A 15,000-nucleotide genomic window follows, 5' to 3' on the forward strand; every position below is an offset into this window, starting at 1 on the left:
CCGGCTAGGCTGATCATCTGGGCTGATTGGTCGACACGGCCACGGTAACAATGTATAATTTAAACAAATAAATTGCTGCAATTCAGATTATCTGCACCATGCTCGAACAAATTTAATAAAGGGGCAACGGAGGTTCAATTTATGTCTTAAAATAATATGGACAATATAGTCGTTCTTAGACTGCGACAATACCTGTATTTCTTGGCAGGAGTACCGATCCAAATCTCCGACCTGTATTTGCATACCAAATAAATAGATGGGACCCTATCTAAAATACCAAATAATTTAAATAAGCAAACTGAAGTTAAACATTTTCCTCCAAATCTAGTCATGTGTCGCAATAGCATGCTAAATGTGCATCTCATTGTCCCTTCTCGAAGCAAAAGCATAGCTTTTATGATCTAAGATGTGTCCAAATTCCTTCATGACTCATTCTACTGTGAGACAAAATGTATGTCATTATTTGATTGTCATCAAACTCACAAAGGGGCATTGTTCCAAAGTCAGGGCAGGGGATCACAGTAACTTACGACAGTGTTGGCTTTTCACAACCTGGCACACATCGATCGTCAAACGCATTCTCAAAATGAGAAAGTCATGAAACTTATCAAACTCCCCAACGTTACTGTCCGATAAGTATCCTGATTCAGCTTTCAACCCAAACCTTTGAGGTTGTTCTGTGCATCAACAAATGGAAAAAATATGCTACTAATTACCTCCGTAACCAAAGATGACCAGAGGTTATGTATTCACCGGTCTGCGTGAGCAGGATATCTCAAAAGGTTATGGATAGATCCTGACGAAACTTGGTGGAGAGGTTTGGTATGTGACAAAGCCAAATTTATTTGATTTTGGTGAAAATTCAGATGCGAGAATTTTATTGCGGTTTTTTCACAAATTCAGTGATAGGGCCAAAAACGATATTTCAAATGGTTGTGGAAAGATTATGACAAAACTCAGAGGATGAGTGAGTTAAGTGACAAGAACAAGCTGACTAGATTTTGGTTAAGGTCCGGATGCATATCTGAGCTCTTAGTGGGATACAAAACGTAAACTGTTCAACCTGGCAGAGGTATGCGCTCTACCAATAATGTATGTAGTTTATCACAAGTTACGGATAAAGAGTAAATAAATGAGAGAAGCAAATATTTAACGGCTAACCAATTAACAAATGAGAACAGCACTCGGTAGAGCGCATACCTCTACCAAGCTGAACAGTTTACGTTTTTCATCCCACTGATAGGTCAAGATCTGCATCCGGACCTTCACCAAAATCTAATCAGTTTGTTCTTGTCACCGACCAAATTCATTCACAAAGTTTTGTCATAATCCATCCACAACCTTTTGAAATATCATGCTCCACTATATAGTTTTGTCCCCATCTCTCAATGGTGACAAATCACTTGGAAAATTAAAAAATTCTCAGATCCGGATCTTCACCAAAATCAATTCTTCCTCATCACACACCTAACCTGTCCACCAAATTTCATCCAAAACCATCCACAACTATGAGATTTCCTGCTCACAAAGGCACAAACAGACATGGATTACGTTAAAAAACAGGATTCGGCAGACACGACAGTATGGCACCAAAATACTGTACGACATTTTGTGCACAAATCGGCAAAATAAAAATATTGGCACATGAGCTGCAACAATGAATAATGACAACATCTCTTCATGACATCATATCCAGACAGCAACACAGATGGGCCTGCAGAAAATGATGCTACCTGCAGCGATGTTCTACATACGAAAGAAGATGATCGTGAAAAACTATCATTTAAATGAGGTATACACAACAGTGGTGTAAGGTAGTAATGAAGGCTCGCCTTGCTGCTGCCGCTGTGTTGCTGCCTCATCGAGCCTGCAGCAATAGATCTGTTCTGTCACATTCTCAAGGAGCTGCAAAGTCCACAACAATCATGGCCTTCAAATAATTCAAGATTAATAACCTACCTTGATAACCAACAAGAAGTAAACTGCTTCTTGGCAGGTAATGCAAGGAACAAATTCCAACTGGATAACGTACAAATAAATTTCAATCATTAACTGCACTTAGCAATGCAACATGCAGGCTTTGATAGGCCTTTCTCCCACCTGTGGAACCAGCTTCCACATACTCTTAAATCTCAATCTTCCCTCCAGGTCTTCAAGACAGCTGTTCACCACCATCTCAGATCTTCCCCAATGAAAAACCATATTTTCTACCTTTGTTAACACGCACACGCACACGCACACACACACACACACACACACACACACACACACACACACACACACACACACACACACACACACACACACACACACACACACACACACACACACACACACACACACACACACACACGCACACACACACACACACACACACACACACACACACACACAATAACACACACACACGCACACACGCACACACATCCCAAAATCCCTCCTCTTTCCAAATTTTCAGTTTTCTCTCTGGAGAGTTTCCTTCTGTATCCATCTTGTCCATCCCATGCATCCTCTCCTGTCCCCCATTCTCTCCACACCCACTGTTTGTCCAAGTCTGCTTCTATCTTGTCCTTCAACTCTGCTGTTGGTATTTCCCCCCTCCCCCCCTCTCCCTGCTGCTATTTTGGCCTGTTGTGTCCTGATCCATTCAGTGTATTGTGACGTCCACAGGACTTGAACAGTCCCGCCAACGTAGAATGAGCCGAAACGATGGAGACGGTTTAATTTTTATAACCCAAAGATGGCGGTTTTAATCGCTCTACAGCAAACAGGACGAGGAAGGTGGCACGAGTCGCTTTTCACTGAGTTAATAATGTTTATTTCTCTAACCAGAAATAATAATAAGACTCGGCAAGAAGAGGGATCCGGGGCGATTCGACAGGATGGTGGTGTGGGTTCGGGCGTGGGGAAAACACAAACAATTCCAATGGATATACAAATCTCAAACCCTCTAAGGAGCCACACACACACACACACACACACACACACACACACACACACACACACACACACACACACACACACACACACACACACACACACACACACACACACACACACACACACACACACACACACACACACACACAGTAGCTGGTCTTGGTGGTCAGGCTGGCCCGTGGTGTCGACACAACAGTCCCTGGATTGGCGCCGGACGAGCTGGCGTTGTGCTCGTCAGGGGCAGGAGACACCGTGGTGCTGTTCCTGGTGGTGTCGACCTCCTGGTGTAGGCCCAAGACCGCTCACAGCCGCCAGGGAGCCAGTTTTGGCACCAAGATGCGAGCAGGAGAGGGAGGCAGGTCCACCCGCCGTTCGGTCCCATACTCCGAGCCAGCAGAACTCCTGAGCCAACCGAGGTGAGGCACGAGGCACAGCAAGGCCACGAGGCACGACGAATCGAGGAACGAACCAGCGCAACAAGAGAGCACGCTCCGAGACCAACAGCCTCGAGCAGACGCTTTCTTTTTTATGACTCTTCTTCCACTTCTCCCGAACAGAACCTTTTTATACTCGAGTCCTCGTCACTTCCAATCGAGCCCTTTTATTGGCCCTCTGCCGTCGCCTTCCGCCAATCGTGATCACGGGGCGGAGCCATCCGCAGCACTGTCCTGTTACGTCACGGCAAGCCTACAGGGAATACTAAAAGGGTTTACGCAGACACACTTACCCTAACCCGTCTCCCTATCTAATTACGTGACAATTATCATTTCCCCCTTGAAGAAATGGACATTTACTAGACAACTTATCACTACTTATTACATTGAGATCCTGGTACAACTCGAACAGCATGGCATACCTAATTAAACATCCTAATTACCCTTTGAATGCATACCCCCCCCCCCCTCAGACATAACACTGCCCCCTCCTCTGGTACTGCAGCTCCTGCAAGGTATATCACAGGCGCTACCGTACCAGCCTTAACACTTACTGACTCACACCTCTTTAACCTAACGAAATAAAGTAGGAGGGGCAATGGGCAGCGAGCCGCAGCTAACTTACCTATCCTGCTTAATGTACTACCCCCTTATGGCCTTATCCTCGCCAAAACAATCATTCATTTTTTTATTTTATCACATGAGAGCACTGAGCGAAGTTGCACTCCATCCTCTGGATCATCGCTCCTGTCCAACACTCTTCCAGTGATCTGGGGAGGGGAAACAAAAGGTTCCACAAAAACACAACACTTATACTTTACATTCCTACTCTAAGCCTTAACGACACTATTCACGGGATATTTACACTTGACCGCCTCCCCCAGTGGATGCTAATAGACCCAGCGTTACCTGGGGAGCCAATTTTCAAATTTGCTTGACTCCAAAATTATGCGGACATCATGCCCTTGCTGCACATGTCAAGTTGTGCGGGATCGAGTGGGACTCACACATCTTCACAACACTCACACCATGGTCATCATCACATTTCTAGGTCATGCTCCCCATTTTAATGATGCAGGCTGAATCCCGTCATGGCCGTGGGGTGGGTTACCACAAGATGATGGCGGCATCTCAGGTGCAACCATGCCCACAGGTAAGCTTTAGTCCAACCCGGACGTTTCTCCACCCCGCTCCCTTTGATTCCCACCCCCCTGGTAGCCATCAGCTCTCACCCCGTACAACACACTGGAAGGGGTCTCACTGGCTCCTCTTGCCTTCCTGGGTCGCCAAGGTCCTACCAGCCTTGGTCGCCCAACCAGACCCTCTCCCAGTTTCCTCCAGACACTGTCACCATTAGCCACCAGGGGTGAATCTCCTTGAAGGGGGTCGCAATTCCCGCTCACCGTGAGCCTCAGCAATCCCTGAGGACAAGCACATCATCCCACCCACAAAACCCACATGACTCCCCCCACCCCATCGGCCTTACCTGTGACACCTGCATTTATAACACTTCACCGACCATGACCTTCCCTGTTACCACACCATGTCCAATAAAAAAAATCAATGTGTGCACCATACATTTCACTTCTTAACTTGAAACAACTCGCACAGCACTTCTCACCCGATCCACGCACCAGCCATTGGACAGCCACTCGTGCCCGCTTTGTTACCAATTACCCACTGTCCCTATTGTCACTCTAAAACCCAGCAGAACTTACAAACCCATGCCAATTTTCCCACAATTCACTATTTTCACCAAAGGAGGGCACTTCGCCACAATCTCACCAGCCGAGCATGGCCCTATACGCTCAGCCCGATCTAGTCTCCCCGACCCCCGACAGTGATTTCCGGACTCGACCTATGTAAGGGCACCTCGGATAGACCTGGCGGTTCAGCAGGAGGATTCATCTCCTGAAGCATTTGGGTAATGCCAATTTCTCCCAGCCCCCCTCCCTGATCCCGAATCTCCGCCTGTCGGATCGTCACCGATGGCCTCTTGGGCACCCGACCCGGCCGACTCCACGAGGCCAGCCTGGCCGCGCACTTGGCCGCTCGGTGCACGGTGGGTGGATCCTGTAGCTCCACTAGCGCTCGGACCTCAGGGTCAGGAAGAGCAGCTAAAAATTTCTCGAGTGCCAGTCTGTCCCACGCCTCCACTGTTAGGTCCCGATACGCGATCCTGACTGATTGGTAAATGTCCTGTGCCAGCTCCTGCACTGTCTCGCGCAACTTTAATTTGCGGTGCTGGAGCTGGGCCCGCACCAGATCACAGTTTGCTGCGAACCCAAACCGATGGCTCAACGCCTCGCAAATGTGGGAGCTGGTCAACATCCCTCCGCAATCACGTTTAACACATCTGCGGCTGGTCCCCGCAACGTTGCCACCAAATTCCCTGTACGTTCCCGCTCATTCCACCCGTTTAGTCGGGAAATACACTCAAATTGCGTCAGAAAAGCTTCAACGCTCCCTGACCCGTCAAAATTTACCAGGGGGATCACTTTTCCGGTGGCCTGCTTCCCAGTTTCTCCTTTCTCCGAATCCAGCCCAGGGATCAAACACCCTTGTGGCTGCATATCCAATTTCAGAGCACCCTGTGGCCAAAGATGTTTTGTGGTGAGGGTCTCATGGGTCAATTTTGCCTCCTGTTCCAAACGTTGAATTGACCGATTCACCTCTTCCCACAGGATCTTCTGGGCCCGCACAACCTCCTCCAAGGCTCCGTCGCGAGTTTGTAGCTGCTCCTCAACCAACCCGGACACTCTACTTACAAAAGACGGCTCTACCAGGCCTTTATCCAAGACTTCATCTTGGCTCATAAGTTTATCTTGTTCGTCCAAACGAGCCTCCAATCCTTTACCTCCTCCGCCAAATTCATCCCTTGCTTCCTCAGCTCTCCCCACTTTTCTACTTGCAGCTGCATACGAGCATCCACACAGGCACGATGACGTTCCAGGCCTTCATCCACTTTATCAACCCAAATGTTCGTTGCATCAATTTTATCTACCAATTTTTTCCGTATTTTTCCCCCTCCAATGTAATTTCTACCTTTGTTTCCTCCAATCTATCCTCGAATTTACTTTGTATTTCCCCCAATTGAACATCCACACACTCCTGCATCTCAGTTTTCATTTTCTCCATCTTTTCCCCCAATTCATCCCTCATTAAATCAATCCGTGCACCCAACTGTTCCCCCATTACCCCCAATTGAGCTGTCATTTCTGCCCTCTGTGTCACGAAGTGATTTGCCATTTGTGCCGTCATTTCTGCCCTCTGTGTCACGAATTGATTTGCCATTTGTGCCGTCATGTCCCCTATTAAACGTTCCAACATGGTCTGGATCGACATCACGCCGGTTTCCGGCGCTGCCGGCTCCATTACGGGCAATGAAGCACGGTCCCCGCTCGGAATGGGGGAGGTTCCGATCCTACCCCCGTCTCTCCCTTCTTCCCCCAACTCGCTGCCCGACAGGTGGCCTTCCTCCTCCAACATCTGCATATCCGCCATGGTGCAGAAGTCCCGTTTGCCGCCAATTAAATTTAATTTGATAAATACCGCCAAATTTTCCCGCGCTCGCGCACTTTTCTGTAGTAATTTTATATTCCAATTTGTGGCGAGATTTTAATCCTGGTATATTCTCCCGATACCAAATATAATTTAGAGGGGTTCGAACATCCCACTCCTGACACCAATGTGACGTCCACGGGACTTGAACAGTCCCGCCAACATAGAATGAGCCGAAACGATGGAGGCGGTTTATTTTTTATAACCCAAAGATGGCGGTTTTAATCGCTTTACAGCAAACGGGATGAGGAAGGTGGCACGAGTCGCTTTTCACCGAGTTAATAATGTTTATTTCTCTAACCAGAAATCTAACCAGACTCGGCAAGAGGAGGGATCTGGGGCGATTTGACGGGATGGTGGTGTGGGTTCGGGCGTGGGGAAAACACAAACAATTCCAATGGATATACAAATCTCAAACCCTCTAAGGCGCCAGGTACACACACACACACACACACACACACACACACACACACACACACACACACACACACACACACACACACACACACACACACACACACACACACACACACACACACACACACACACACAACGTAGCTGGTCTTGGTGGTCAGGCTGGCCCGTGGTGTCGACGCAACAGTCCCTGGATTGGCGCCGGACGAGCTGGCGTTGCGCTCGTCAGGGGCAGGAGACACCGTGGTGCTGTTCCTGGTGGTGTCGACCTCCTGGTGTAGGCCCAAGACCGCTCACAGCCGCCAGGGAGCCAGTTCTGGCGCCAAGATGCAAGCAGGAGAGGGAGGCAGGTCCGCCCGCCGTTCGGTCCCGTACTCCGAGCCAGCAGAACTCCAGAGCCAACCGAGGTGAGGAACGAGGCACGACGAATCGAGGAACGAACCAGCGCAACAAGAGAGCACGCTCCGAGACCAACAGCCTTGACCAGATGCTTTCTTTTTTATGACTCTTCTTCCACTTCTTTTCCCGAACAGAACCTTTTTATACTCGAGTCCTCGTCACTTCCAATCGAGCCCTTTTATTGGCCCTCTGCCGTCGCCTTCCGCCAATCGTGATCACGGGGCGGAGCCATCCGCAGCACTGTCCTCTTACGTCACGGCAAGCCTACAGGGAATACTAAAAGGGTTTACGCAGACACACTTACCCTAACCCGTCTCCCTATCTAATTACGTGACAATTATCATTTCCCCCTTGAAGAAATGGACATTTCCGAGACAACTTATCACCACTGAATTGCTACTTATTACATCGAGATCCTGGTACAACTCGAAAAGCATGGCATACCTAATTAAACATCCTAATTACCCTTTGAATGCATACCCCCCCCCCCTCAGACGTAACAGTATTAATACTAGCTCTTCCTTGAGCCTCAAATATGTATAAAAAAGACCAAACAAACAAACAACAACGTCAAAGTCGGGTAAAACTGTCCATGAAATTAGTGCTTTTAACAGTTTGCAAAAGAAAGGTTAAACTCATTTAAGCAATTAACTTGATATTTGAAGCAAAATCCGTTCATTATAGTGTTTAACGTATCAGTGACAGCTCAAGGTTCATGCAGTTGCTTGAAAGTTTGTGGTTTGCAAGTTAACGGAGAGGATACATTTCCAAAAAATAAATAAAGGACAGCACGTCCTGAAGCTCACCTGGATCAGGAGCAACAGTCACTAAAACCCCCCGCAGACCCTGATTTTTATTTTTTATGTCGTAAACAAACTTTAGTACATCACAGGTGATGAAGGTTGTGGTCAAGTTTCATTGAAATCATGTGTGTAGATTCAGAAGAGATCAAATACCTATTTTGGGGGGCTCAATCCCCCCATAGACTCCCTTAATGAGCGCAGATTTTGATGTGGTCAATACACCTTCGTTAGGCATCAGAGATGAAGCTTGTGGCCAAGTTTCATCAAAATCGTGTGTTTGGTTCAAGCGATAATGAGTGGTGTTTACGGACTGATTGACTCACTCACTCACTTACGGACACACCTCGATCGTATAAGCTCACTGGACGAAACTCCAGGTGAGCTAAAAATGAAAACATAAAAACCCCATAATGGCTGCCTTCAATGGCGAAAAACCCACATTTATCATCAGTAATCAATCATCCTTCAAAAGGCAAGTGGCAGCAACTTACTGTTGGTTTCACAAGCAATTTTCCAGTAACACCGAACATCTTGGCCAAGCCGAGAGGAGTGCACACTGCAAAATGAGAAGGTACGTCACACACAATTGACAATGCTCGTTGGTGGATGGGCTGTGTTATACAAAGAGCAAATGATAGATAGGATGCACGCATGTTCAATAGTTGGGAAACAGTAAAAAGGTGCAATTTGCTTTGAGACTTCTACAAGTGGTCGATCCACAATTGGCTAGTAGGAGAACTTAGACGTAGGCACACTTGCCTTTCAAGCAAGGGTTAAAATCTTGACCCAGCTATAAACCGTCACCCTGGGGTTTCACAAGCAGGGTGATGGATCAATACGTGTGCCATCCATCGAAAGGACATTGAGCCGGAGGATCTGTTTGCCAGCAATGATTGTTGGTGGATGTTAAAGATACCATGGTGTTCTTCGCAAAGAGTAGGCGAGTTATTGTCAGCATCCTGAACAAATTACAAGTGATTTCCACCTTCAGTGGAACATCTGGTCTGGCCAGCCAATTCATGAGATACTTGGGTCAAAAGCCTTCTCTGGCCAACGCCTCTGGGAGGTGCGAATAATTAGGGCTGTTAAAGTAGTCGTGGTGGTGGTAGTTGCAGTACATGGATGATTATCTACAGCTCAATGAAGCCATTAATTTAAGATTAGAAGAAGAAAGCAAGCAACACGATTCAAGCATATGAAGTGAGATCAGAAAGTTGCTGACCATATTTTATGGTAGATTTTGACAAAGATCAGTCGTGTATTAAATTATGGTACTGTGGTATACAAAATGATGCAAACCTCCAATGCAAATGCTGCATCTCTGCTCTGTGACATATTGCTCCACATTCAACAAAATGCTATTCATTGCATTTGAGGGGGTTATCATGACCTTCGTGAATATTTGAAACTTCGTGGGGAGGGCAAAAAAAAACCAAACGTTCATGTTGTTGTAGTTAGAGCATCCATTCCGGATCTGGGAGGTCGGCTGAGTCATACAAAAGACTTTCAAAATGCTAAATGCTGCTTCCTTGCTTTATGCTCAGCATTTTAAAAGGATAGAAAAGAGACAAACAAACATAAGTAGTAATAGTGCAGGCTTTGATGAGCCTAACGGCCTCTTCCTGCATTAAAGTTCCTTGAAAGGGAACTCCTATTAAAAAGTGAGTAAGCATCAAAAACATTTAAATTGAGAAAAAGTGAAGATGTCAATGGCATTCAACAACAAAAAAGGAAAACAAGTTGTGAGCTCTTGTAATCATCAGTCAGTTCTAGTCCACTGCTGGACGAAGACCTCTCCAAACTCGAGGTGATATTTACAGACTCACTGTGCTCATCAATATGCGTTGGCAAGAGTCAGGGTAGGGATTTGTAATTTGTTCAAAGTGCCGGCAATAACTCACCCACTTTCATGACCAACAAAAAGTGCTGATGGATGGTTCCTGCGGCCTAACATCATTCTGATCGACGGCACACACACTGATGCCTCATCAGGCATGTAAAACACCAGGGTGACAGTTTATAGGTGGGTCAGCATTGAAACCCAGGCTAGACAGCCTAAAAGAGGGTGCGCATACCTCTGCACGACACAGCCAGCCCCACTCGTAATCACGATCACACAAGAAAGTTCAACAAACCAAATGAAACTAGAAGGGCAATCGGTAGAGCGCATTCCTCCACCACGTAATGCATGATCCACGAGAACATATTGGGCCCAAAACGTTTTTGAAATATCATGCTATATATCGTTTTTGGCCCTGTCTCTCAATGGTGAAGAATCACTTCAAAAATTAAATAAATCTCGCATCCAGATCCAGATTTGGATCCACCAAAATTTAATCAATTTGTCGTGGTAACACACCCAACCTGTCCACCAAGTTTCACCTGAATCTATCCACATCTTTTTGAGATATTCTGCACACAAAGACAGACAGACAGACAGTCAGACAAACAAACAGACAGACAGAGAGGGAGGAAAACATAACCTCCTTCACCTCCGGTGGTGGAGGTAAACACGACTTGTGGAAAGGAATCAACAGGCATTTCACAGAACATTACTCTCAATTCATACTCTACGCACTATCGTGCTGAGACTCAGTGGCAAAAACTTGGCTTTGATCCAGCTCAGGTCAGGTATGGGAGTATTCACCGAAGCAGTGCGTCGCTGTGTCCACTTTCAGCCGGTACTCCAGGGGGCTCCATCTGGTCATCCCCCAGGCAGATGACTGGCCCATCCCCATCTCCTTGAGATGCTGATCAAACTGCTGCAACCACGAGGCACGTGGTCAGCCCAATGGCATCCTCTACTCACGAGACTCCCTCACTGAGAGAATTTGGTGAGCAGAATCAGTGTCAGGAGAATGAGCCACATGTCTATATAGCCATCCATAGTCGATGCTCATGGACTATGCAGATAACAAATCTCAGTTGAGTTTCTCTCAGCAACTGCTCGTTGGACACAAAGTTCGACTAGCGATAGCCAAGGATTCTCCGAAGAGACCTGGTACCAAAGGAATTAAGCCTCCATCATAGATCCCTGGTCAGAGTCCAAGTCTCACATCCATAGAGGCAAGACCGGAAGCACGAAGGACCAGAAGACTGAGACTTTCATCCTCCTGCACAGGTACAACAGCGCCACACCCCATGATCCAGTGAATCCACAACTCCCCAGGCCCGACCAAGACCTCTATTTACCTCTGGCTCACAGCCAGCAGAGATATGAATATCACTGCCAAGGTAAGTGAATCTCTTCGTGACCTCAACATCCTCACCACAAACAGATACAGACAAGGTAGCAGCATCCAAGATGTCACTGAAAGCCTGGATCTTAGTTTTGACTCAGGAAACCCATAATCGCAGCAGCTCTGACTCCTCATTCAGCACCTCGAGGGGCCCCAAAAGGATCTCCAGTCTCCGCAAAGATGACTGCATCATCTGCAAAATCAAGGTCAGATATCTTGACAATCCCAAACTACGAACCACAACTTGATCTCTCTGACATCCCCCCCAGAATCCAGTCCATGCAAGCACTGAAAAGTGTGGGAGCCAGTACACACCCCTAATGAACTCCAGTAACAACTGGAAATAAGTCAGAGATGCTATCACCACATCTCACAGCCCTCTCAGTGCCAGAGTACAGTTCAGACATCAGATTGATCAGTTTTGGTGGCACCCCACGAAGAATAAGAATCCTCCAGAGGGCATCCTGATTCACTAAATCGAGCGCTTTGCAGAGATCAACATAAGCTGTAAGCAGCCCCTGGCAAAGCTCTTGTCTGTGTTCAGTGAGGACCCGAAGGGCAAGGATACGGTCAATCGTTGACCTCTTTGGTGTGAAGCCTGACTACTCTGGGAACTGGTGCTCATGCAGATGGTGGTGAACACGATCAAGAATTATCCGAGCAAATACCTTTCCTGGCACTGTGAGCAGCGTCACCCCTCGATCGTTGTTGCAGTCCTGGCGATCACCCATCCCTTTCCAGAGAGGGACAACAAAGCCCCTCTTTCCAGTCAGTGAGGATGATGCCTGTGTTCCAGGCAAAGCACAGAATTTCATGCAGCAACATCAGTACAGCTTTTCCACCAGCCTTGAGAAGTTCAGCATGGATGCCACAGATCCCAGGAGCTTTACCCCCATTTCAACGGGTTCACCACAGCCTGTGTTTCCCCAAACAAAGGTGGATCACAGTTGTTTGGAGGATCAGAAATAGGGATAGTAACACCCCTGACATCCAACTCAACAGCTGGTGGATCAGCCTGGTACAGCTGCTCAAAGTAACTGGCCCAGCGGGCCTTCACTTCAGCTGCTCTGTCAAGAGCCCTCCACCTTCCGCTCCAACTGCAGTACACCAAGGGACAGACTTGGATGAACGCAATGCACGAATTCCCCTGTAAGCAGGATGAGAATCACTTGACCACAGGTGATGCTCCACCCCTCACAGATTCCTCGCACATAGGCCTACTTGTCCACCCTCAGCGCAGGTACAGTTTTACGCTTCAACTTCCTGAACAGCTTAGCTCTGCGACTCTGGTCAATGGTATCCAGTGCCCCTTGAGACACAAAATTCTTCTTTGCCCTCCGCTGAGTTCCAAATCTTCCACCGGCAAGATCAAGGGTGGTGGTGTTGAAGGCACTCCACAACTATTCATGATTCCCCAAAGCACTCAGACCCCCAGAATTCCCACTCAGCCTGTTCGCAAACTCCTCAGCTGCCCTCTCATCCTTGAGCTTGCCAACATCCAGCCGAGGCTGGGATGGTACCATTCTCCCAGATTTAAGCAGTAACTTCAGAGTTGCTCCTGTGGAAGTAAAATAATTAATTCCATCTTGTGAAATATGAGCATGGAGATTTTGGTAACACAGCTCTATGGATCACATGACTATTGCAAAGTACCGGTGTTTCTGTGTTGATCATGCTGAAACAAATATTTAACCTCCACCATCTTCGAAGATGGATGGAGGTTAGTTTTCACCCCTTTCTGTTTGTTTGTTTGTTTGTGAACAGTATTACGGAAAAACTCCTCGACGGATTTCGACGAAACTTGGTGGGGGGGAGGGTTAGGTATGGTCCAAGGATCATCCCATTAAATTTTGGACTTGGTCCCCCCCCCGCAAAAAAAAATTGTGAGAGGAAAAATATTTTTTTTTGCATTTCTACATGCTTGAAGTGATTTCCAACCCCCCCCCCAAATTTTTTTTTTACCCCCCCCAAAAAAAAGATTTTTTTTTTGCATTTCCACATGTTTTAAATGATGTCCAACCCCCCACCCCAAAAAATTGTTACCCCCCCCCAAAAAATTGTTAGAGAATTTTTTTTTTGCATTTCTACATATTTTAAATGATTTCCAACCCCCAAAAAATTGTTACCCCCCAAAAAAGAAAAAAAATGTTTTTTTTTGCATTTCTACATGTTTTAAGTGATTTCCAACCCCCCAAAAAATTGTTACCCCCCAAAAAAGAAAAAAAATGTTTTTTTTTGCATTTCTACATGTTTTAAGTGATTTCCATCCCCCCCCCAAAAAAATTGTTCGAGAAAAAAAAATTTTTGCAACTTTTTTTTCAACAAAATTTAGATTTTTTTTTTTTTTGCATATTTACATGTTTTAAGTGATTTCCAACCCCCCCCCCCCCAAATGTTGGAGAAAAGAACTATAACTCTCAGCACTGTTGACATCATATTTAATGAATAAGATATAAGGTTCACTTGAGTGACCCAGCAGTATTGGTGGCGGAGGTTTTGCACTCTCCTGAGTGCTCCCCCTCTAGTTTTCATATTGAGATAAGTGTTCTTTTCCCACAAATTATGTCCTCATTTTCTTTAATTTTTGCTCTTAAATAATAATGGAGTATAAAATCTGTTGTAAAGTACAGGCTAAAATCACTCTGCAAAGAGTGGTTCGCGTGCACTGAATTGAGATAAACAATTTCAATTGATTGCAAGATAATTAAGCTTCTCAGGTCTCTCACAATGACAAAGTCAGAACTCATTACATTTGCATAAATGGACTGCTCATGGTATGAGTTTCTTTGTTTGCTGTCTCACCAGAACTCATTACATTTACAGATGGGACTGCCTGTTCGTTTCTTTGTTGCAATGTCTGCCTGACAGGTCATGAACGAGTGGAATAGAATATCTGTTAAAATATACTGTGATATTGTTAATTCCGTATAACTATAGCCTGGTGTTGGCGCAGTGGTTAGGGCAGCGGCTTGGGACCCAAAAGGTCCTGAGTTCAGCCCCGTTGGGCCACTGAATTAATGTATATGTATAATGTATATGTATGTATATATATGCTGCATGTATATATACAGTAGACTAGGCGTAAGTCGTCACCATCGGGACCGAGAAAAAAGTGACGACTTAGAAATGTGACGACTTGCGCGTATGCGAACATTCATGATGACTGTGGGGTGAAGGATGAAGTCGCGTGTGGCCTGGACACATATGTGT

At 46.3% G+C, this 15,000-nt stretch overlaps 1 protein-coding gene across 10 annotated transcripts in view; it reads right to left on the reverse strand.

Annotated features, from left to right (window-relative positions):
• Positions 1–15,000, reverse strand: part of LOC147028286 (protein LMBR1L-like) — a 205,856-nt gene that overhangs the window by 112,091 nt on the left and 78,765 nt on the right. For 6 of the 10 annotated variants that reach the window (XM_085878554.1, XM_085878555.1, XM_085878556.1 and 3 more), the window contains 3 exons: positions 9,043–9,107; positions 4,607–4,795; positions 1,833–1,905 (listed from right to left, as the gene is read on the reverse strand). In XM_085878554.1, the coding sequence (XP_085734680.1) occupies positions 1,833–1,905; positions 4,607–4,795; positions 9,043–9,107 (327 nt within the window). The remainder of the gene's footprint in view (positions 1–1,832; positions 1,906–4,606; positions 4,796–9,042; positions 9,108–15,000) is intronic. The other 4 variants (XM_085878559.1, XM_085878560.1, XM_085878561.1 and 1 more) reach the window with 1 other exon arrangement.

Source organism: Eptatretus burgeri, chromosome 4 (genome assembly GCF_056783735.1).
Source record: "Eptatretus burgeri isolate ZD-2024b chromosome 4, Ebu_testis_v1, whole genome shotgun sequence".
NCBI classification, from domain to species: domain Eukaryota; kingdom Metazoa; phylum Chordata; class Myxini; order Myxiniformes; family Myxinidae; genus Eptatretus; species Eptatretus burgeri.